The following is a 23,294-nucleotide window of genomic DNA, read 5'->3' as shown; positions in this document are numbered from 1 at the left end:
GAGCGTCATGTTTATCCCCAAGTGCATTTTGTTGCCAGTTTACACGTAATTTGAATGTTCTTTGTGTTATTTCTGGCAGTATTTAAACACAGCTGGCTGCTCAGTCTGAATAACACGAAGTCAAACCATTTGACTCACACGTAGGATGTTATATAATGTCGGCATACCGTAAGCTGTAGATGCTTCCTTCATATAGAAGGTCAGAGGCGCATAATTGCAGCACCAAGGACAGCGCCTCCCCCAGCGCCCTGCAGCCATCCTGCACAGGCTGTAAAGGAAACGCTGAGCAAATCACGAGTAAACAGCGGCTTTTTAAAATATCTGGACAGGCCAACATTTGATCTTGTTAAGCAGTAAATGCAGATAAGGATGGCTGCTGATCTGCATGTTTGAAGGAGTACATGCACCATACTTATCTGCACTCACTGCTTCACAAAATCAAATATTTCAGAAAGGATGGTATATATACAAATGTTCTCAAATGTGCATTTATGACACATACATGTTAAATAACACAGATCAGCTAGAAATTTGTTGCCAGTTTTCACGTAAGAACCTGTCTTAGTGACTGATTCAGTACAACAGAAGTCCCTGTGAACCCCACAAACACCAGTGTGAAGCAAGAAGAGCAGCAGTCCAGCGTAAACACTAGAGCAAATCCACTGTGTTCCACTGAACATGCAGACACAGGTGAGGGCTTTTTGTGGCCACTCACTCCACCCTCTTTCCTTTTCGGCCTGTTGTGTCTGACCTGTGGGCACTGAGGAGGTGCTGTTGCTCGTTTCCAATCAGTGACACTAGCCAGAGCTCAGTGCTCAGTCGCTGGGTGGCTCTCCTCCCTGACACACTTTTTTGGGTTTTGGTCCCTCAATGGTTTGGGTTTTTTTGCATTTACAACACTCTGTGCACCATTTCTTCACCCATGCAGTACTGATGTCACTCACCATAGTTAGTTAAAGTAGATTCCTTGTTTCTTTCGTTTACAAGTCTTTTAACTGGCATTTGGTGCCGACCAAAGAAAGATGCTGAGGAAAAGCACCTCATACCAACTGTGAAGCAGCTTTAAGGCTGCGTGACTCAGATTCAGTTCTGCATCATATCAAAGAGTGCCTATCATCTTTCTGAAGGTTAGACCTGAACCAGAAGTGGACCCTTAATTCCCACATTAGGAAACCCAGTATGGAATGATTCAAATGGAAGTGGAGGGTTCAAAAAAGCCCACTGAAAGACCAGGTTTGCACTGAAATGCAGTAAGATATGTAAGAAAACACTCAAACATCATGCACCTCGAGTGATCAAAACTTTCAGTAAACAGCCAGATTCAGCCAATTAAGCAAACTTTTCCCTGAACTATATTCCGCCTGTTTATCTACTATCGCTGCCCTTCTGGGACCAGTCTGCATATCTGCGGCCCTTTTTTTGTGCCACTCTGGCGCTCCATCATCACTGCACTCTTCCTGGCAGCAGCAGACAACCGAAAGAGAAGAGCCATTTGTCATGCAGCAACATCCCTGGGGTACTTAAGACTTATGATTGAGTGGGCGCAGCGCAGACTCAGGAGTAGTATATTTAAAGGTTGTCTTTTTTGGTGAGGAGCGATGACGGTATATAGTATTTTGGGTTTAAAAGCAGTAAGTGGCTTTGGAAATTTGAAACCACTTTCACTTCGATTACTTCTTTGGTAGCACGGAGGGGGGGAGCAATGATTTATGCAAGGTTCTCTCTCACTGAAATCCTTACCTGATTTACACACTAAAGAAACTATTAATTCCCCTATAAGTCACCCAAGATCCAGAGTCCAAAAATATAAAACAAAAACGACAATATTATATCAGTGCACAGCAAATGCACTTCAAAATCCACCCACACCTGATCACTTATTAATTCAGACTAAAGCTGATGAAGAGATACATTTTTTCTGCGTTCATTAAAAAAAATCATCTGTGAAAGCCACGTCTGCTCTTCAGAGTGCTGCATTGTACCAGCATGCGGTGTTTTTCCACTGTTTTGTTAACGACTCAGTACAGCTTGGAACAGTGAAAGTGTGCTGATACAGCAGTCATATCTATCAGAGCTCAGCCCGCTTTCAAAGGCTGCTGGCTGGATTCGCTCTGCTGCTGCTTTTAGCATTTAGCAATGCAGGTCAGGAAACGTGTAGCAGCTGGAAAAACAAAAATACTCATACAGCTGCTGACTGTGTACATTTGTGGACACAAGCACACCTGGGCCCAGCACTGCTGCGGAGGCTTGCCCCGGACTCTTCACAGCGCAGTATTTCTTGATAATGTATGGAGAATGGAGGGACTTGGACAATGCAGTGTTGAAATATGGATTAGACGGGAGTTGGCAGGAGTGAATGTTTGTGCCTGAGGCCACTACCTGCTGTGCTTCCCAATGATTGTGATTACAAAGCAAAGGGATTAACACACAAGACTCAAGAAAACTGCTGAACTCCGCAAATACAGTGAAGCCTGATGTGATTAAAGATCAAGTCCCTGGTGAAGCTCTCAGTGTAATTACAATTTGCCCATTGCTCCATAACAGCAAAACACGCAATTAAAATCTAATTACAGATCTCTTAAATTGTTAAATGGACAATTCATCATTCGTCATTCTTCCAGCTTAATTTCTTTTGGTGTGAGCTGCCTGATTTTGGGTGAGTTAAAGCCTCATATCTCTGCTTTCTTCTGCAGAGAGGTTTGTTTGATGGCTACAGTTTAGTAGGAGGAAAACTCCACACAGATAAAACACAGCAGGCCAGAGGGACAAACGTGTTAATTCGATTTCACAATGAACTGTCCTTTTAATGCTGCGAACATTACGGGCTCTTACCGAGACTAACAGTGAGTATTTGTTTTGCTGGACACGTGAGTGATCTGTGCTTGATGTACATCATTGATTATCTGCTCTGTGTGATCTGTTGCAGAGCCTAAAAATAAATGAGCTTATTGAATAAAAAGGGTTCAGACAGAGTTAATGGCTCAGTACCGCTGGCATCACGTTACCGTACACTGGAGAAGGCATGGTAAAACATATGACATTACAAAGATGCACTATTTTATGTAATGATGAGGGGGGAAGTGTACGAGAAAAAGAGATTGTTTTCAAAGTGAAAGAAAGAAGAGACACATGAGAGGTCCTTTTGTAAAGGCTGGATGTGTAATTAGCTTTAAATTAAAGTTAAACATACACAGTCAACAACAGTCTTTGCATACATTTGGTCTATGACCAGATGCTCCTAAGCAGCATGTGTATGCACGTTTTGTCCTATTATCACTTGATGAGGGAATTAATCAGTGACACGTGCTTGCATTATTTTGGTTTATGACCACCTGGACAGTGTTTCACTGCCAGAAGTAATGACTCATAACACAAACACACAGTCCAAATCAGAAAGAACTGCATGAAGGCAGCGCAAGGTCAAAGTCTTCCTGTTGAAATGTTCAGCCTCAGTTCAGTCACTCTCCTATAGAGACCTCTTGGTCCGACGAAGACACCGCACCGCCCTCTTTCTTCAGAGTTTTCAGGCATTTGTCGAGCCTTTTGATGCAGACCGTCACATCTTCTCGAGTGATACCCACAGCGGAGGCAGCGTTGAGGTAAGGACAGGGGTACGACTCCGAGTGGGACATAAACCCGCGAAACGTGTGTCCGCTTACGGTCTGCTCCTTGCCCAGTGGTATCACCCTGGAAACACGAGTGAACATAGTAACACAGAGCAACGGGATTTTAACAATAATGTAAAAAACAACAAAAATAACCTCTTTATTTTATGCAATATTTACCGCAGATCAACATGTCTCACAAATAAAACCAACACTGCAATGTACACTCATGGGCCACTTAATTAGGTACACCTGTTCAAGTGCTTGTTAAAGCAAATATCTAATCAGCCAGTCACATGGCAGAAACTCAGAGAATTTAGGAAGAAGGCCTGGTGAAGTTCAAACTCTGCATCAGAACTGGGAAGAATGGTGATTTAAGATGCTTTGAATGTGACGTGTTTGCCGGTGCCAGATGGGCTGGTCTGAGTATTTCAGAAACTGCTGATCTGCTGGAATCTTCCCACACAACCATACGCCCAACATTCAGATGGTAGGGTCAGAATTTGTCATAAACAACATGATCCATCCTGCTTTGTTCAGGCAGCTGGTGGTGGTTTCTTGGCATACTTTGGGCCGCTTAGTACCAAATAAGCATTGTTTAAAAACTTTAGCTTACAATAAGTATTGTTGCTGACCACGTGAATCCCTTTAGGATCACAGTGTGCAGGACCCATCTTCTGAGGGCTGCTTACAACACGTCATGAAGCTCAAATAATCTCAAACGGAGTTCTTGAACATGAAAATGAGCTGAGCTCAGAGTCCCCAGATCTCAATCCAACAGAGCACCTTTGAAATGTGCTGGACCAGGATGTGCGGGGACTTCACCTGGTTTCAACTGCAATACTGTAAATAATAATCGTGGCCATAAATTCTGGCAAGGTTTCACCACTGTCAGCAGAGTTTAGACTCACTTTAATGTGAAATCAATTACTGCCCAGCTATAAGGACTGTGCACGCAGCACAATGGCAGCAGAATGCACTAGAATCAGATGAAGATCTCTATTAATCTCTTCAGCTGGAGAAGAGAAAAGCTCACTACTGATGTGAAAATCCAAAGCCGGGTGCCTCCCATTCATGTTTGGCTCTGAGAGCATTTCATTTAATGCCACGTCCACAGCTGCAAACTGTTCACGAAACTCAAATCTTAAACATTTCTTTTCTTTTATGAAAACACAACATGCTCAGGACGTACAAGGCTAAAACATTTGACTACACTTCACACTAGGACCTTGGAAAAATCCAACTGGGAGCATTAAATTCCAAACAACACTATAAACAATCGTGACAGAATGACCCAAATAAATCTTTTATTCTGGATATATAAAATATTTAGATGAGCTCTCATGCACGATTGAAAACTATAAAGAGAAAAAACACAAAATGAAATGTGCGGGGGTGGTGGGGGCCATGCTCCTAATTTGAAATTGTGTATTTATGCAGATCCATCGATTCATGTGACAGAGTGAGAACGAAACAGTTAAAAATTGACAAATCCTCCTCACTAATGCTGCTGCTTTCAGAGCTGGTGCCCGCTGCCCCAGAGGAGACCACATCCTTCAACATCTAATGGAAACATCCTGTTTTATTTAGGATGCGGCTGTGATAGGAAGGGCTGTCTTAATTTTCTAAAGTAGTTTCCGCTGCTCAGTATTCAGCAGATCCATCTGCCTGATTGCTGATTTTGCCGAGCAAAATGCAACATCTTTCTAAACCCACTCAAACACACACACACACTCCCCTATCCTGTTATTCTCTCTCTCCCCCCTCCATGTCCATTTCCAGGCCACATCATCAACATGGCCTTACCTGGCTCCTGACACTTGTCGGGTGAACAACATGGATCCTAGCTGAGTCACCGCCTTGTCACTGTTGGCCTGGAGACCATCTAGAGACATGGCTGGAAGAGAGAGGCGCATAGTGAAGTCAGTAAACATCTGAGACCAAACGCAAAGCCAGAAAGACTTATGCCATTTCAGAAAAGCAGAGTAAGGATCAATTGATACGTAACCAGCACTTTGAGCTTACCCAGAGAAATGGGGTTGTGAGGGGTGTGAAGCAACCTCTCCCCGTGTGCAGAAGCCAGACTCTTCAGCTGCTCAGCCAGGAACGAATAAATCTCCTGCACACCATGCCAATACACACAAGAAGGATGAAGACACAGAACAACACACAAGATCTATAAATAGCACTACAATACTCCTTTTTGCATACAGACACAGCCTTATTTTAACAGCAGCAGCAGCCTTGGTTTTATTGCTAATCAAGCAAATCTTCCAACAAAGCAGGTGGATGCATGACCAAACTCTTCCCTATTTGCCTGACCCTGTATGTGTGTCTGTTTCAGTCTAAGCTTCAGTACAAGCACTATGTTCATTTCCTGTCCAGCTTGTTCTTAACACATCCACCTCTGGGATCAATTAGAGAGGCCAGGAGAGTAAAAGAAGAGGACTGCAGGCTCTTAAACACAGTTTTTGATATTCACATGCTTCAAATACGCTGATTAAGCACCGAGAGTCTCAGAGCAGCGTGTGGAAGACTGAAATAGAACGATGATGTTCAGGACACAAACGTTCAAACAGGGAAGCTACACGACAACTAAACACAGTGCGTTTGTTGCTAGCTACCAGCTCCAGATTCCCCAAAGAAGCTCTTTTCACTGCGTCTGTGTGTGTGAGCGAGGGCACACTCTGCTGACTCATACTGTCCTTGTTTGAAAGCATCAAGAGGGAAAATATTTTCCCTGTCAAGAGTCAAACACAAACAGCATTTCAATGATGTCAAGTGTCTCTAAGTGTCCATTGTCCTCTAATAACAAAGGATGACTTTATTATGCTGCAGGAGGAGAACAGCGTAAGTGGTGGTGAGAGTGCAGGACAATAAGTTTGTGTTTGTGACGAGTCAAAGGCCGCCCCGACTAAAACAAAAGCACGCGCATCACCCGTTTCTTCTTTTCATTATGCAGACATTATCTAAACCGGTGGTACACACGAGGCAGTAAATGAACCTAAACAGATGAAACGCTTGAATTATTAAAAGCTCGTGATTCTGGGAGAGACGTTCTGCAGACTCTATGGGGAAAAAAATGGTTCTGTACATTAATTATGCATAAAGTGGACCGAGAGGAATCAATAAGCTCTGATGGTGTGTCGGGTCAGGCAAGAGGCCACAGGAATCTCCTAGGTATACATTTCAGCTACGGATTAGGTTGTACACCGATATCCCACTTTGAGTATTGTATGGCATCATTTTTAAATACGTGTAATTTCTGTATATGAATCCGGGGTAATTTCTAAAAAAAACTTCTACTTTAAAGTGTTATTCCTTTTCGAGTTTCTGTGCTCTGAGTGTGAGGACAAACAGATTCTCTCAGTTGCAGCACATTTACGGCGCAGCAGCAGTTTAGAGGAGAGAGAATGCTGCAGTGCCGATCATCTAAAGAGGAGGATGCTGCATTGTGAGCAACTCTGCTTTAAAGCAGGAAGCCACCAGGGGAGGTTTTCTCAAACTCTCAAAGAATCAATTTTATCTTTCTATAGTGGACTCCTTCCTTCACAGAGCTCACTACACACAAGTCCACAGTCTCTATCATCAGTGAGAACGCAGGTGAAGCAAAAAAGGACACACACACAGAAAACTGTAACATATAGCCAACTGCAACTCAATACAACTTATATAAGTTATTGCCATTTTTAGTAGGAAAGACGCTGACACGGCACAGAGACATATTCAGACCGACTACAATATACACCTGATACTCCTGCAGTCCCATAATGTTCTCATCATACATGTTGGAAACATCCAGCAGACATAACAGCCACGTTTAACTAAGTGAGGAACTATTTTTAGCCGTATAAAAAGGTGACGTGTGCACCACTCTCACCTTTCTTTCTGACAAGTATTTCTTATAGCCACAGACTCCCAGCGTGAGAAGGGTAATGAGGACGTCGAGGGAAGGTGAGGCTGATGCTCTCCCTGGAAGAGAAGCCAGAAGCTGCTGTCAAACTGAACTAGAAGCTTGTTATTAATGTTTAACAACAATCCAATTTGACTTACACAGATGAGGATAAAATTATTAGCCCCCTGACAGGATTTAAACATAACATAACATTTCTAAACACACTAGTTTCTTCACACAGTACACAAGAAGCCCGGCAGAGGTAGGAAGGAAAACATTTCAAAGACTCTTGAAAGAAAATTAGAGTGAGATGTATCTAAAATGCCCCAGAACAGCTGCTGACACATTGGTGAATGAGTTAGCCGGCTTGTGCTTCACGCATCCACCTCTGGGATCAATTAGAAAGGGCAGGAGAGTAAAAGAAGATGAGTGCAGGCTTTTAAACACGGTTTTTGACATTCATATGCTTCAAATACGCTGTTAAGCATCAAGAGCCTCAGAGCAGTGTGTCGAGGACTGTAGAAGGGCGATGGAGCTCAGGACACAGACGTCCAGGCAGGGAAGCTGCACGACAACTAAACGCAGAGTCTTTGTTGACCTCGAGATTTCAGACAGAGAAAATCTCCACGTTGTCAGAAGAGTCACATTCAAGCCAGACTGGACTATCCCAACAATAGCCTGGAGGAGGACTCTATGCATACTGGAAGCACGGCTTTGGTTAGATGAGATTAAACTACGGCTGTTTGGCTGCAGAGACGCTGCTCGTGTTTGGAGGGAGAGGCATACGACCCAAAGAACAGTCCCCAAAGTGAAACACGGTGGTGGGAGTATTTTGCTGTGGGGACGCTGCAATGTGTCTGGAACTGTGATCTCATCAGGGTGGCAGGAAAAAAACCTCAAGCAGTCAGCATCGCTTTGACTTCCAGCACAACAACAAATCAAAACATACATCACTCCTGACTGGCCTGCATAAAGCCCTGAGTTGAATCCCACTGGAGTATCGGGTAATAAGTTTGACCCTGATAGTTTGAGGTTTTGGTGAAATAATTTAGTGTCTTTTTGACAAGTAAAGAAACTAAAAACCGAAAATAAAATAAGACGCTTGCCGGGGTTACTGAGGGTTCATCGGTCTGATTGCTGGCGGGATGAACCTAAAGTGTTTTGAATGCAAAGTCCTGTGCATTTCTACAGCGGGCCTGGTGTCATTTTTCTATGAGCTGGTATAACTTCAGTTCAGATTTGGCCTGACAGAAAAGAAAATGTGTAACAGTATACCCACAGATGACAGTTAGTGGAAGGTATCAGAGCTGGACACTTTCCAAGCACTGACAGAAGCTCAACTGCAGCATGAGAAAATTAAACAAATAAACCAAAGTGAAAAGCTGGCTTAGGCAGATTCCGATTAGTCACACAGAGCAGTGCACAGTCTTACTGCTGCTTTCTGAGAGTTACCCAAAATGTTTAAAAAGCACGTCAATGAACTTCTCTAGATATTATCTGATGGCAGTGACAACACAGTTGTCCAGTGCAGCTGGTTTAAACATTGGCCTTTAACCTCCCAGTTCCCTCGTGCAAAGTTCATACCATCTCTGATTGGATGGATTTGTGACAGTGTGAGAACAGTGCAGGTAGGATTGTAGCGAATTCAGTTACCATGGGGACATCAACAGTCCCAATGAAATGCACCCCAGTTTCAGCGATGATGGTTAAAATGCACTAGTGGTGAGATTTTGTTAGAAATCATGGATCTAACATTTAGAACGGGAACAATGCGGTTACCTTTGCAGTCTCGGGTCAAGAAGAAAAAGTAGGAAAGAGGGAAATTTGTGCTGAAAAGGTTTGAAGTTAAACAAACAACAACAAAAAAGAACAAAAACAACAACAAGACCCTGTTTCTTCATACTACATCAGTTATCCCATTTTATAGCCCAGTGCCTCTCGATGGACTGTGGACTTTTTTCTTTTCATTTCCAATTCCTGTAATATATTTATTATTAAACATTTACATGTTAACAAGTCCTCAAAGCTAATAGAGAAACGACGGGGACTTTACTGCTTTATGATTGTAGCACCCTGAACAAGGAAATCAACAAAAGATCAAGAATAAAATGCTTGATTGCAGCCCTGCGTGTTAATCAGAGTAGGGCACAATAAACACAAAGTGGGCTGCAGGATTTTTATGTTTGTGAACAGTCATCTTATGTTTAAGCATGAAAACGAATCATTCAAACATTTTCATGCTTTATTACCAATTTACTAAAATATGGCAGTGCATAAAAACTAAAAACTGTGCTCTACACTTTGAAACTTTCAAAACATTTGCTTTTATGTAAATACACAAATCTGCATGGGTACACATGCCCACCTGGTTATTGTTTCATACCAGTGAGCGTTAACACTCACCTGGGTACATCTTGCTTATCTCCTGTATGAACGACTCATCAAAGCCTGCAATTATAGCACCACCTACTGGAACCATAAAGTTCTTGTCCAGGCTCTGTACAAAGGCATCGATTCTTCCCACACGAGCGCCCTGATGACAGACAATCCGAGAAAATCACATCGTAGCATTCAAAGGTGAGCTCCAGATCAACTTGCTACATGCACTGTGCAGTGAAGAGTGTTGATACCTGTTGAATGAGGTGCATGCATTTGGACGACTGTACGCCATATGCATTGTTAACTATGTGGGGGATGTCATGCTTGCTGCAGAGAGATGACAGCTCCTCAAGCCTGCAAGACCCCAAAACAAACAGTATTAGAAATGGTGCATACCTTATTCCCACACCATGAGCCAAAACAAGCAACATACATTATGTTTCCTTTGAAAGTAAGAAATCCTGCAGGCAGCCTACATCAACACATACATAACATGACATAATAAAACCTGAGGGCATGAATGAAAGCTTACAAGACCTGTCAGGGACCCGTGGGGCGAAGCAAGAAGTCGTTGAATGAACACACAGGATATTTTCAGCTCCGAGCTCTTCAATCTTGCGTTCAACTGCTTCCAAATCTGTCCGCAGCTCATCACCCTCAAGCACATTCTCCACGACCACAGGTTCAAAGCCTGAGAAAACAGTAAGTCTTAATGTAAGCAAACGATTTAAAGATGGCAATAAAGTGAAACACTTTCACAATTAATCTGAACCCTTCAAGATCCATGACATTTCAAACACAGACGTGCTCGCTGATCAGGATGTAAGGTTGACAGGACACTGGATACGAGTCATATGGTCACCTGCTGTGATCATAGACTTGAAACAGGACTTCTGGTCGATGCGAGGCCAAATGATGTAGCGAGCTTTGGGTCTCCTGTGACGAAGGGTCAGAAAGCAGAGAGTCAAACTCATCCCTGTAGCCATGGGTACCACGAAGCAGCTGGCCACACTCCGGACGCCTGTAACGCACAAGCAGCAGACAACTGAAAATAAGACTTCGAAACCTTTCGTTAATTCTACATAAAGACTTCCATACACTTTACCAAGTGGACATTTGGGAGGAAAAGGCAAAATTTAACATCTAGCTTATCACAAATACTAGTGTAACTGATAAGAGCTACACACCTGCAAGCTTTAAAACATCCAGGACAACTGAGTTGGTCAGTTTGTTAAGCAGACTGGATCCTGCAGCTTTAGGCTGAATAGCAGCGATGTCACCTGACCGGCCGATGCCGTGGATCAGCCTAGACAAAACAGCTGGATGTCACAACACGAGCAGTTAAACGACCTCCTAAACTCCGTGATGAGCACAAAGCTGACATTTCACAGCCCAGTGTAATAAATCTGCGTGCAAGGCCAATTTAAAAAAAACCCACAGATACAGGTGAGGACAGAATTATTAGCTCCCCTATGAAACATCCTTGTTTTATTAAGTATTTTGAAAGCCCAGGTAAACAGAGCAAGCAATTAATTTTTTTCCTTCTTTTGTTAAACGCAGCATTTTCAAACATCCTGTTTTACTTTGGACGCTCATGTTACTTTGCACAAATAAATAAAATCATTATCCATCTCCTGCAACAAATCCTTTTCTCTAAACTTATTGTTTTTGGAATGATGCTTTTTCAAGTGACAGCTCAAACTCTGACGTTTTTATACTGTATGTAAATTGGAAGAAAACTTTCAGTTTTACCTTGATTTTACAAGCAGTGAGCGTTACAAAGTTAAAGCACATCCTTGATTTTCAGGGGGCTAATAATATTCACCCCGGTAAAGTTTGTTTACTGAAGAAAACTGGTATGTTTATAAATGCTACATTGAAAATCACTTGTTCTGTTAAAAAGGCCAATTACATTTCATAAGGGGGCTAATAATTTTGTCCTTATCTGTATATCAGTATAGGTGCTTTTACCTCGTTACAGACAAACTGCAACAAAATCTATTAGAATTACAAAAGGTTTTGCACTTATTATTCATGAAATGTGTTCAAAAAGCAAACATAAGTCTTTTTAAACTAATAACACACAAAAAGTTTTCATGTCTTTATCAAACACAGTAAATTTCAGTTAGCCATTCCCCAAAAGCAACCTGGAATCAATCAAGTGTCCCTGTTAAGGAAATGAGGTCTGAAGTGTGTATAGCACAGCTCCCCCAATTCTCCCTAGGATCACACCAAGTTTGGAGGTGACAAAGAATCACAACAAAACTGCAGAGCAACGTGTAAGCCTCATAAAATAAATTTTAAAAGATAACTTTAGAACAAGAAAAGCTTGGTGCACGCAATAAAACAATTAAACAAAACACACAGAGGCTGAAACAAAGAAAATCATGGTTTTGGAACGGCCGAGTCAGCATCCTGACCTCAAACCAATTTATGGCTGACGGTCAGACCCATAATCATGTGGATGATGACACAGATTTTGTAGTTTTGCCTCTATATACCACCACAGTGACAATCAGAGTGTCAGTTAACTTTAGACATTTAACTTTAATTCAAGGGGTTTAACAAAAAATGTGGTATCTGTTCACTGGAACTCTTAATGTCAAAGATGTGGAAAATCTTTTTCTTTATTTTTAGCTGTCATTCAACAATCTGGCACACTCTTAGAAAGAAGCCATGCACTGATCACCCCAGCAACACCAAAAGGCCTTAAAGAGCACAGACTTTAATTAGGAAATATTTCAAATTCTTTTCATAGCTAAGAAAAAAACTTCACAACTTCAAGTCAAATGAAAAACACTCAAGGAGGTAGGCATATCGTTGACAAAGTCCAAAATCAAGAGATGCATTTATGAACAAAAATATGGAGGGTTTACAGTGATGTGCTGCTGGTTACACTCAAGAACGGGAAGAACAGACTTTACAAGAAAGCATCTAACAGAGCCTGCACGGACATGGAGAAAATCCTGGGACAGATGAAACCAGCATGTACGGCAGAGGAGCAGTACTGTACTGCATAGCTGCCAAAGGAATCGAGTACGTAACATTGCAAATAGATGTTGAATCAATGCACACTGCAAGAGCAACCAAGAGTTTTTCATGGCAAAGAAACTGGATATTCCTAAATCGCCAAGGTGGTCATCTGATCGTAGCCCAACAGAGCAGCTTTTCAGTTACTTAAGCACAAACTGAAGGTGGCTGAGGTAAAGGCCTGACCGAGAAGAGAAGACCATGTCCATGGCTTTTACACTTCATCCAGTCACTGACGGCAAAAGATTTTAATCCAACTATTTCCTAAACAGTTAAAGCAAAGTATTTAAAATACTTTTTTTAAATTAAAAATGAAAGTTTTAACTTCAATCACATCTTGATTGTCTTATTTAAAATCCACTGTGGTGATGTACGTAGGCAACATAAAAAAGTGTGTCTCCAAGTGTGACAGAGATGGGCGCAGAGTGTGTTTTTCTTCCAACTATTCTAAATCAGAATCGCTTTAAGCACAATCCTGCACTACGAAATATTTGTCGTAGAGAAAAAACAACAACAACAAAAGATCCGCTTGCTTTTTATCTGCCTCACAATCCATCACTCGGGGTTTAAAAGTGAATCGCTAATAACGCATAAGGCCTGGCGGGCAAACTTGAACCTGTAATGTCGTCTTGCCACAAGGCTGGATGCCACCCGGCCTTCTCTCTCTCCTACTCCACAGTTACCCAAGAAGTTGTTGCTGTCCATCACAGCTAGCTCGCTGAGGAAGAGCTCAACAGTGCTCTCGCTCCATCCCTCCTCGGGACACTTTCCCTGCAACACACACAACATGAAAGAGGAAGTGTCTTCACTGCAGTGGTATGAGGAAACAAAAGAAAGCTTTGAGCGTACTTGTTCCAGTAACTGTCTGATGAGTTGCTCATGGCCACGGCGAGCCTGCGATCCCTGACGGATGTAGGAAGGTGACACAATCTTCTCGCTCAGGTTAAAGTTGTCGCTGTTCATCTGTGTTAAACACACAACTTTGTGGTAAGTCAGTGCAGTGGGTGTCCAAACTGTTCTACAAATGCTTATTTCACAAAATTAACCAATAGGGGAAAATAAGATAAGATAAGATAAGATAGAACTTTATTAATCCCTCGGGTGGGTTCCTCTGGGAAATTCGACTTCCAAAAAAAGCACAGCAACGACCGAAGTTACAGTTACAGAATTGTTATATATATATATATATATATATATATATATATACACACACACACACACACACACACACACACACACACACATATATAAATACAGAGACAAATATAAATAAAATATACAAAGGGGATAAATAGAATAAATAGGAATAAAAAATAAAAATACAAGTGAATTGCACATTTCAAGTATTGAGTCTATTGCACTGTTGACTATTTACAAAAAGTATTGCACAAGGTATTGTACAGTGAGGTGAAGAGGCACTACAGCTTAGTTGTTCCCCCCTCCTTTGTCCTCCTGTTTCCCCTCCCTCTCCCCTCCAGAGAGGAGTTAAACAGTTTGATGGCGTGTGGGACAAAGGAGTTTTTAAGTCTGTTAGTTCTTGTCTTGGGGAGAAGCAACCTGTCACTGAACAGACTCTTCTGATTGTTTATGGCCGTGTGCAGAGGATGCCCAGCATTGTTCATAATGTCCAGCAGTTTCTTTAATGTCCTTTTCTCTGCCACTGTCACCAGAGTGTCCAGCTTCATGCCTACCACAGAGCTAGCCTTCCTGATCAGTTTCTCCAGCCTGGATGAGTCCCTCTTTGCTGTGCTGCTCCCCCAGCACACCACAGCATAGAAAAGTACTCCAGCAACCACCGACTGGTAAAACATCCTCAGGAGCTTCCTGCAGATGTTAAAAGACCTCAGCCTCCTGAGGAAGTACAGTCGGCTTTGGGCTTTTTTATACAGGTGCTCTGTGTTGCATGACCAGTCCAGTTTATTGTCCACCCACAGCCCGAGGTACTTGTACTTATTGACCACCTCCACCTCCTCCCCCTCTATCTGAACCGGCAGTGGACCTTCTCTGGACCTCCCGAAGTCCACAACCAGTTCCTTAGTCTTTGAGGTGTTGAGTTGCAGGTGGTTTGTGTGACTCCATGCGACAAAGTTCCTCACCAGACTTCTGTACTCCTCTTCCCGATCATCCCAGATACACCCCATGATGGCCGTGTCATCTGCAAACTTCTGAATATGGCATAATTCAGAGTTGTAGCAGAAGTCAGAGGTGTACAGGGTGAAGAGAAGAGGGGACAGCACAGTTCCCTGTGGTGCTCCTGTGCTGCTGACCACAGTGTCAGACGTGATGTCCTTCAGCCTGACGTACTGTGGTCTGTCGGTGAGGTAGTCGGAGATCCAAGCCACCAGGCAGGGGTCCACCTCCATCCTGTTCAGTTTTTCCTGAAGCATACAGGGCCGGATGGTATTAAAGGCACTGGAAAAGTCAAGAAACAGGATCCTGACCGTGCCTTTTCCCCCATCCAGGTGTGAGTGGGCTCTGTGTAGGAGGTACAGGATGGCATCCTCCACTCCGACACCCGCCTTGTATGCAAACTGTAGTGGGTCCTGGGCATGTTGTACCTGTGGTCGGAGGAGGTTGAGGAAGAGCCGCTCTAGAGTCTTCATAAGATGTGACGTCAGTGCCACCGGTCGGAAGTCATTCAGCTCATTGGGCTGGTTCTTTTTGGTGACCGGGACGATGCAGGATGTCTTCCATAGGGCGGGCATTCTCCCCAGTCGCAGACTGAGGTTGAAGACTCATTGTAGCGGCTCCCCAAGTTCAGCAGCACACGCCTTAAGCATCCTAGGACACACCTTGTCTGGGCCTGCTGCCTTTCTGGGGCGAAGCTTCCTCAGTTGCCTCCTGACCTGATCCACTGTGACACTGGGAGGTGTTTGGGAGGAGGGGAGGGGGGGAGATGTCTTGCTGCTGAGAGAGGGATTGGAGGAGGGGGGTGTCATGGTGTCAGGAAGGGGGGGAAGCGAGGGAGGCAGGAGAGTGGGGAGAGGACTCTGTAGTGAAGGTGAGGGTGAGGGTGGGGGGGTTGTGGGCTGGTCAAACCTGTTGAAGAAGTTGTTGAGTTCGTTTGCCTTCTCCACAGTCCCCCCCACTGTGCTTTTCTTGGTGTTGTGTCCTGTGATGGTTTTCACACCATTCCAGACCTCCCTCATATTGTTCCTCTCCAACTTCTGCTCCACCTTCCTCCTGTAGGTGTCCTTTGCTTCCCTCAGGCAGCGTTTCACCTCCCGCTGTGCTGCTTTCATCTCCTCCTTCACTTTGCTCCTGAAAGCCTTCTTCTTCATGTTGAGGACAGCTTTGACTTCCTGTGTTACCCACGGTTTGTTATTAGGATAACACCGTACCGTCTTAGCAGGGGCGACTGTGTCCACACAAAAGTTGAGGTAGTCTGTAAGACAGTGTGTCGCCCCCTCTATGTCCTCACCATGTGGGCTCAGGAGCACATCCCAGTCTGTGGTGTCATAGCAGTCTCTCAGAGCATCCTCCTTTTCTGGGGTCCATCTCCGGATAAATAATAACATTTATGAAAAGTGAAAAGGTTTGAAATCTTTCACTTTTGCTTCAAGCTTTGACAAAATCGTCTGTTTATGTTCATAAAGGCCAAACTGCGGTAATGTGGCTTCTTCCTGTTGTAGGAGCAAAGCACTCCTCAGTTTCCGTTCCTTCACACTGGCACCAAGGATGTGTTTTTACTGTAACTCTTAACTTTCGCGATCATTAGGTAAGTTTACTAATTATTATCGCACGAAGCTCATGACGAACTGCTCATTCAATGTTTTATAAAGGGACAGGTTTGTTAAAAATGCCAAAGTTACACCAGACCTTTTTACCAATGCATCCCTAAATTTTATCTTAGCGCCCCTAAAAATAACCGTATTAATAACATATTTTAATATTATTAGACATCTTTTTCTAAGGTTATATTCCGAAAAACGTCTATCAGAGACATCAGATTAGAAGGAGAACAGGTTTAAAAGTCCAGCATTCCCAATATTATGATGAAATTCGTGACAGAAAGGAGATGAAGAAGTAATTTCATGACACAAGCCGGCACGGATTTAAAACACCAACTGAAACGTTAGCAAGCAAAAGTGCAAATTTTTCTGATGCTGCAGGGTCATTACCATTAAGTATATTTATTCTCAAAATAGTGTCACAAATGTTAGCTAATATAGTCTAGAATAGAGATGATGAGCCAGTTTTTTTCACTTTGTCAAAGTTTTCTATTCTGGTGGAGCTAAGCTTGTTTATTTAAAGAACTAATTTAAAGAAACTACAGTTTATTATAAATGTAATTTTTTCATGAATTGATAAATGTGTTTTCTAAAATAAATGATTAAAACAAACTAACATATAACTGGATTCTAATGAGCGAAAGTAAAGACGGCTTTACCTCAGCGGTCCCCAAACCCCCGGGCCACGGACCGGAGTCGTTTGTTACCGGGCCGTGAGAGTTGAGGCCCGGGTGTGAACTTTATCCCTGGGTCTTTTCCCGTGTTGTAATTGTGTGTCTTATTTTGAAATAAATATTTACGCATTACCACAGTGACCAGAGAGCATTAAGGGGCAGAGAGGGGGATGTTACTCTCAATGTTGTTGGTGCATTTCAGGAGGATGCTGCTAATAAAGTTACACAATTACACAGTGAATTTGCGTTTATTATTATATTTACAAAATACCACAGTTGCTGTCTTGGTCGTATCATTTTATTTTGTTGTATTTATCTGTGACACATTAAAAAAGGTCCGTGAAAATACTGTCTGACATTAAACCGGTTCGTGGCACAAAAAAGGTTGGGGGCCGCTGCTTTACCTCATATATCAGTATCAGTGCAATACTGAATCTGAACATTGCAATTGACATAGATGGATAATTAATATGGATCAGTTTATGCCTTTCACTGGGTTTTAAATACTGTTTCAGTGTTACATGTACTTTTTAATGACAACACAAAGACTAAGAGGAAAATAGAGACGGGGAGTGAGGGCAAAAGCAGGATGATGTCAGTGAAGAGAAACCAGTAAGAGCGGATGAGTGACCAAAGTCTACAACGCTGTTATCAAGCCAAGGTGCCTTCTGTTTTGCCTGCATTCACTGATTAATGTTTCACATAACTAAGCAGTGTGCTAAATGTGGATTCTTCCAAACCTTTCAGTAACTTATGTCACAATTACTATGTTCATTTACCTTATTTACAGGTAGTGAAATTAAAAGGAAAACTTTTCAGTAGCACACTTGAAATGGGATGCCTAATGCCCTCTGTTGAGTCCTTACAGCAAAATGAGGCTTTGTATTCAAAAACCTGTATGTAAAAGCAACTTTATTATCAGATTGCTTCTTGTACAGGTACATGGAGTGGCAGCCTTTCTGTTAAGAGGCTGAAACAATGTTGTGCATGTTTATCGTCACATGTGCTTTGCAGCAAATCTGTTTCCGCCTTACTCAGGAAAACTCTGGTCACCATGACTGAGCCTTTCCCTCAGGTTTACGGATCCACCCTAAAGCAGGTGCAAGTGAAATGACCTGTTTAAATCACCTGCAATCGTCATCCTTCTAACGAATTGACGATTGCAGTTTATGTCATTATTTATTTTCTTTATAAAATATCTCGTGGTATACGACTCGTGATAGTTACAGCGCTGTATTAACTATATATATCATATATGCATTAACTATTCTTATTTGATTCATGTAAAAATTGCAATATGTAACACTAAATGAATGTTTTCCCCATTAGAAGCTGAGCCCTACCTAAACGTTTGAGCCTAAAATTGTCCCTGTGTTATACGAGTGCTAACTTACTCAGTGCTAGAAGTCTGGTTTCAATCCAGAGTTTGCTTAGGAACAGAGTACAGGCTAGCTCCGCCAAGCTAAGTTAGGCTAAGCTAATGTGTTCCGGGCCGGAAAATAAAACACGGCGCATCTTCGTCAGAGACGCTCTGGTAACTCACGGTGCGTGCTCTTACCTCGCGGTTTTCCAAAAAAATGTCTTCACGTGGACGCCAAACAAACCGCAGACATGTACGCACACATCTGAATGAGAAAGTAGCACACAGACAGACTGAAGGACGCCTTCACGTGACCACCAAGCGTTGCTCACGTGGTCAACGCTGTGCAAAGTCATGCTCCAGCGTGAAGAGAGAAGAGAAGCCGGTCGGTGGCCGCCTGCAGAAATAGAATGTGCAAGCCGGTCAGCTTTAACTTTTATGGCAAATGCTGTTTTTGATGAGGAATATATATATATATATATATATATATATATATATATATATATATATATATATATATATATATATATATATATATTCATTATTATTCATTATTATTATCTATTGCTACAGTAAATAAATAATAACACTTAACTTTATTTGAAAGTTAAGATTTTGGTCAAAGTAAACTTTTAGCAGAAACCAGTAGCTTAAATAAAGTCACAGTTACACACCGTCATTCTTTAAAATATAACTGTGGTTTTTAAACAGACATATAACAACAGACACAGAATAACAGACATATCAGAAAAATAAACAATAAAAAAATTTTTTAAAAAGCCTAACTGCTAAAAATGTAGAATGTCAACAAAATACAATAAATTTGTTCTACATGCAAATGTTACTGTATACATATTCATTAAAATACACTCTATCACATATATTTCTTATGTATTTTTTATGCACATAAAGGGCAGTGGGAACTTTTACTGTCTGACAGTCTGATTGCTGTTAGGACCTGTGTTATGTTACATTTAACCTTTGCATTCCTTCACACTACTGATGCATTTTGAAATAATATCATATGCCGGTCCTTTAATTTCAGCTCTCAAACAATGTCAAGATATTAGAATTATTTCTAATATTAGCTGAATGAGTAAACTGTGACAGCGTTGCATCAAAATAAGCTGCCACAAATAATTATAAGATCAGGACCAATAATGAGGCACTTTCAAAGTGTGGCAGGAGCAAAGATGTCCTGTAGTGGAAATATAGGCCAATATACTAATGAAAAAAGTATGCCTCCAAGAAAACAAACAAATAAAGGTAAAATTGTCATCTGTAAAAATTTCATTAAAAATCAAATAAGCAGATATTGTAAAGAAAAGGTAACAATATGGAGCGTTACCTTTTTATGCACACACTAAAACACACACACACATCACACACACACACATCACACTTGTGTAGGTTTCAATCCAAACAAAGCTGTAGGGAGCACTGAAGTTAAAATCTATGATGTATACACTCATACTTCCTTATGTTTCTTACTGTGCTATTATAAGTAACATCAAAGCAAATTCACCGCCACTTCCAGAATGTGAAGTCTTTTTTCAGTGCAGGAAAGCAAACATGATCTGAGAGGCAGTAACTTAACTGTTAAGAAAGAACATCTATTTCTATTTAATGTTGACACACTCAGTATAACATGTGATTAAAATAGGTTTACCAACTCACTAAAGTTTTGCTGACACAATAATGAATACTTAAAAATTAAATATCAAGATCAAAAAATCAGGTCAGTAATGGACTTATGATAATATCACATATTATTGTCTAATCATTCTTCTTATATACTATTATACAGGTGCTTACAGACTCTGTCGTCTTGTCCATGCACTTTTATTTTGAGTTTGATTCATTTGCCAAAAGAAAACTTTGAATAAGCAAAGTTACAGGTGAATTTGTCATATATCATAGTAGCTAACTCCTTTTTTCCCAGATTTTTTCTCTCAGTGTTGTGATATGAATGTTGCGAATTCTTCTTACCACGATAATCGCTTCACAGTTGAAGTCAGTTAAGATGCAACACATTTTCATTATTTCTCTAATCCTGAGCACTTAAATATCTAACAGGCTATCTTACCTTGCAAATACACCATGCTTTTCATCTACCAAAATAACAAGGAAAAACAGCTGTCAGCTAGAAGTAGGTTAAGCATAGAACGGAAACACTCAAATAACATAGCTGCTTGTTTTGCTTGCTTTGTTACATTTTTGCCTGTAAGGATGAGGTAAAGCTTTAATTTAATAATCGATGATTATTGAATCATCAGAGGGGGAATAAAATGCGCTATTATGACAAAAGCAGTTGGGTCATGAGAGAAAAAAAAGGATGATGGAAGGATATGAGTAAAAACTTTTAAAAAAATTGTAACAATATTTAACAGAATGTGTCATAAAGAGATTAATGTTACACTGACAAAAAATTAGAACGTTGCACCAAAAAGTTTCTTTGCAATCAACAGAAAGAAAAAACACTTTTGTGAAATTATATGTAATGAATTTTATGACACACACACACACACACACACACACACACACACACACACACACACAGGGTGAGAGAGAGAGAGAGAGAGAGAGTAAACCATGCATTTTGTTTTGTCTGCTTACTGTAAATGATGTATACATAATCAGTGCCTGTGCTGTGTGAACCTGTAGGTTGCCCCAGTAACAGGTAGATTATACACAGTTAGCCCACATTTGACAGCATACATCACATTGTATCAGCATAGAAAGAGTTCGCACATGTTCAAAACAAAAATGAAAGCGACATTTAAAAAATATGCATATATATTCCTGGAGGGTTTTGAGCGCAGGTATAGCTAAAAAATAAATAAATAAATCTAAAAACAACAACAACAACAAATTCACTGTTTGTTTGGCAGCATAGGGGAGAGAAAGATGGCAATTTGTCGGCATAGCAGGGTTTTCAACTCAACAGCTATGCCAACATCTTGCCTTCCTTCCTGAACCCGTGGTCTAGTAACACGTTCCGCACGGTCCGCGCTTCAAGGTCCGCACCATGCTGTTCCCCACTCCCGCGTGGAAGATGAAAAATGTTGCTGGAGATGTTTTAAAGATTGGGAGGAAATAAAATAAAAATTAAAAAGGTGGATGTCTGAAAACAACGAGCGCAAGTGCCACGCCGATCTAAGAGGTAGGATTACTCCATCTCAAATGAACTCCAAAAACACCCAGTTTGGCATTTCCAAAATAGGATTTTCGTGGTCCTTGAAAAAGGAAACAGAAAAGTCGAGAAGAAAGAGTCTCCTGTAGTGTATGAGACAACTTAACTGGGCCTTCATTCCTCTTCCCTGCACATGGCACTGCCCTGTAGGTGTATCATCACATCTACCTGTTGCTCTGTGGGAAACTGCAACTAGTAGAGCTCTCTCTCTCTCCGGTGTCCGTCGTCCAAGATCCACCGCCAGTGTCGGACATCCGCGAGTCAAAGTAAAAGTAGGCTCAGGGTTGAAAAGACAGGTTTGCCTTCCGCCACCCACTTTTGTAGCAGCACTGTCGGCGGCTGACTGTTGCAGGAGGTGTGTTCTTTGCCCCAAAGAACTCTGGAGTGCGGCTTCCGGCACCTTTGGGCGCTGGCAAGGAATCCGATTGGTCCAATGATTAAGCAGGACAATCTTCCGAGGAGAAATCCGTCCAAACCTGTCCGGTCTGAAGAATCTCCCAAAAATCCCCAAGTACTTCCACAGTAAAATAATGTTATGTTTAAAAAAAAAACAGAACAAAAAAAATGACAAAGAAAAGCCTGCAAACCTTACTCGACTTCTGGATGTTGCTGTAAGGGCATGCAATTTAAACAGTCCCACTTTAGCAGGAAATTTTGCTGATGTCTACAGGACACGGTTTGTTAATGAATCACACAGAATGATTCAAACATCGTCTAGACCAGAAAGTGGTCGCCATCCACGACAGGAAACGCCGTCAGTGTATGAAAGCGCACTTTCTGACCATTCATCATCATCTGTTTCATTTAGATGTTGCTCAGCGGATAGACTTATAACTTCCACACTGCTTTATTTATATAACGTTTTTTAAAAAAAACCTTCTTTCTTTTAGATAGTCACTCATTTACAGCCGTTGTAAATGAGTGAATCATGATGTGGGAACAGTCACCACCAACTAGCAAAAAAAGGGACATTTGTGTTCCTCCACACAAGCGTAAAAGTGGAGGGTTCTATGGTTTGTGAGTATTTCTATTTAAAGTTGATACGACTTCACTACATTCATACAATTCATTAAAAAGAACATCTTGGAACCTTTTATTAAACCTAATCACTACTAAAAGCCAGTTGGAGCGTTTATGCTTTATGTATATAGTACCTCAATCACTGATGTCAGCTGACCCAAGTATATATATATATATATATATATATATATATATATATATATATATATATATATATATATATATATATACAACAAAATAAAATACATTTTCCATTTAGATTTTTTAGGGCAGCACAAAAAACATTAAAGTGTTATTTACAGTCAGTATGTAATAATTTAACAGCACAGGGTTTTTAAATTCCTTTGCTGTATTTACTCTAAACCTATTTTGCCGCTGCCCCTCACAGGTGCTAAATAGACCATCCT

At 41.4% G+C, this 23,294-nt stretch overlaps 1 protein-coding gene across 1 annotated transcript; it reads right to left on the bottom strand.

Annotated features, from left to right (window-relative positions):
* Nucleotides 1-3,137: 3,137 nt before the first annotated feature.
* On the bottom strand, nt 3,138-22,228 carry sepsecs (Sep (O-phosphoserine) tRNA:Sec (selenocysteine) tRNA synthase). Its single transcript, XM_082527687.1, has 13 exons — nt 22,036-22,228; nt 18,873-19,071; nt 13,759-13,872; nt 13,526-13,680; nt 11,067-11,185; nt 10,742-10,900; nt 10,417-10,570; nt 10,131-10,233; nt 9,904-10,033; nt 7,486-7,577; nt 5,631-5,724; nt 5,412-5,502; nt 3,138-3,687 (listed from the first exon to the last, which is right to left on the bottom strand). The coding sequence occupies exons 3-13, from the start codon at nt 13,870-13,872 to the stop codon at nt 3,459-3,461; spliced, it is 1,440 nt and encodes a 479-aa protein (XP_082383813.1). The 5' UTR covers nt 18,873-19,071; nt 22,036-22,228; the 3' UTR covers nt 3,138-3,458.
* Nucleotides 22,229-23,294: the final 1,066 nt, after the last annotated feature.

The sequence above is a fragment of the Aulonocara stuartgranti genome (assembly GCF_965226115.1).
Source record: "Aulonocara stuartgranti genome assembly, chromosome: 3".
In the NCBI taxonomy this organism is placed as follows: Eukaryota; Metazoa; Chordata; class Actinopteri; order Cichliformes; family Cichlidae; genus Aulonocara; species Aulonocara stuartgranti.
This window is presented reverse-complemented; position numbering and strand designations above follow the sequence as displayed.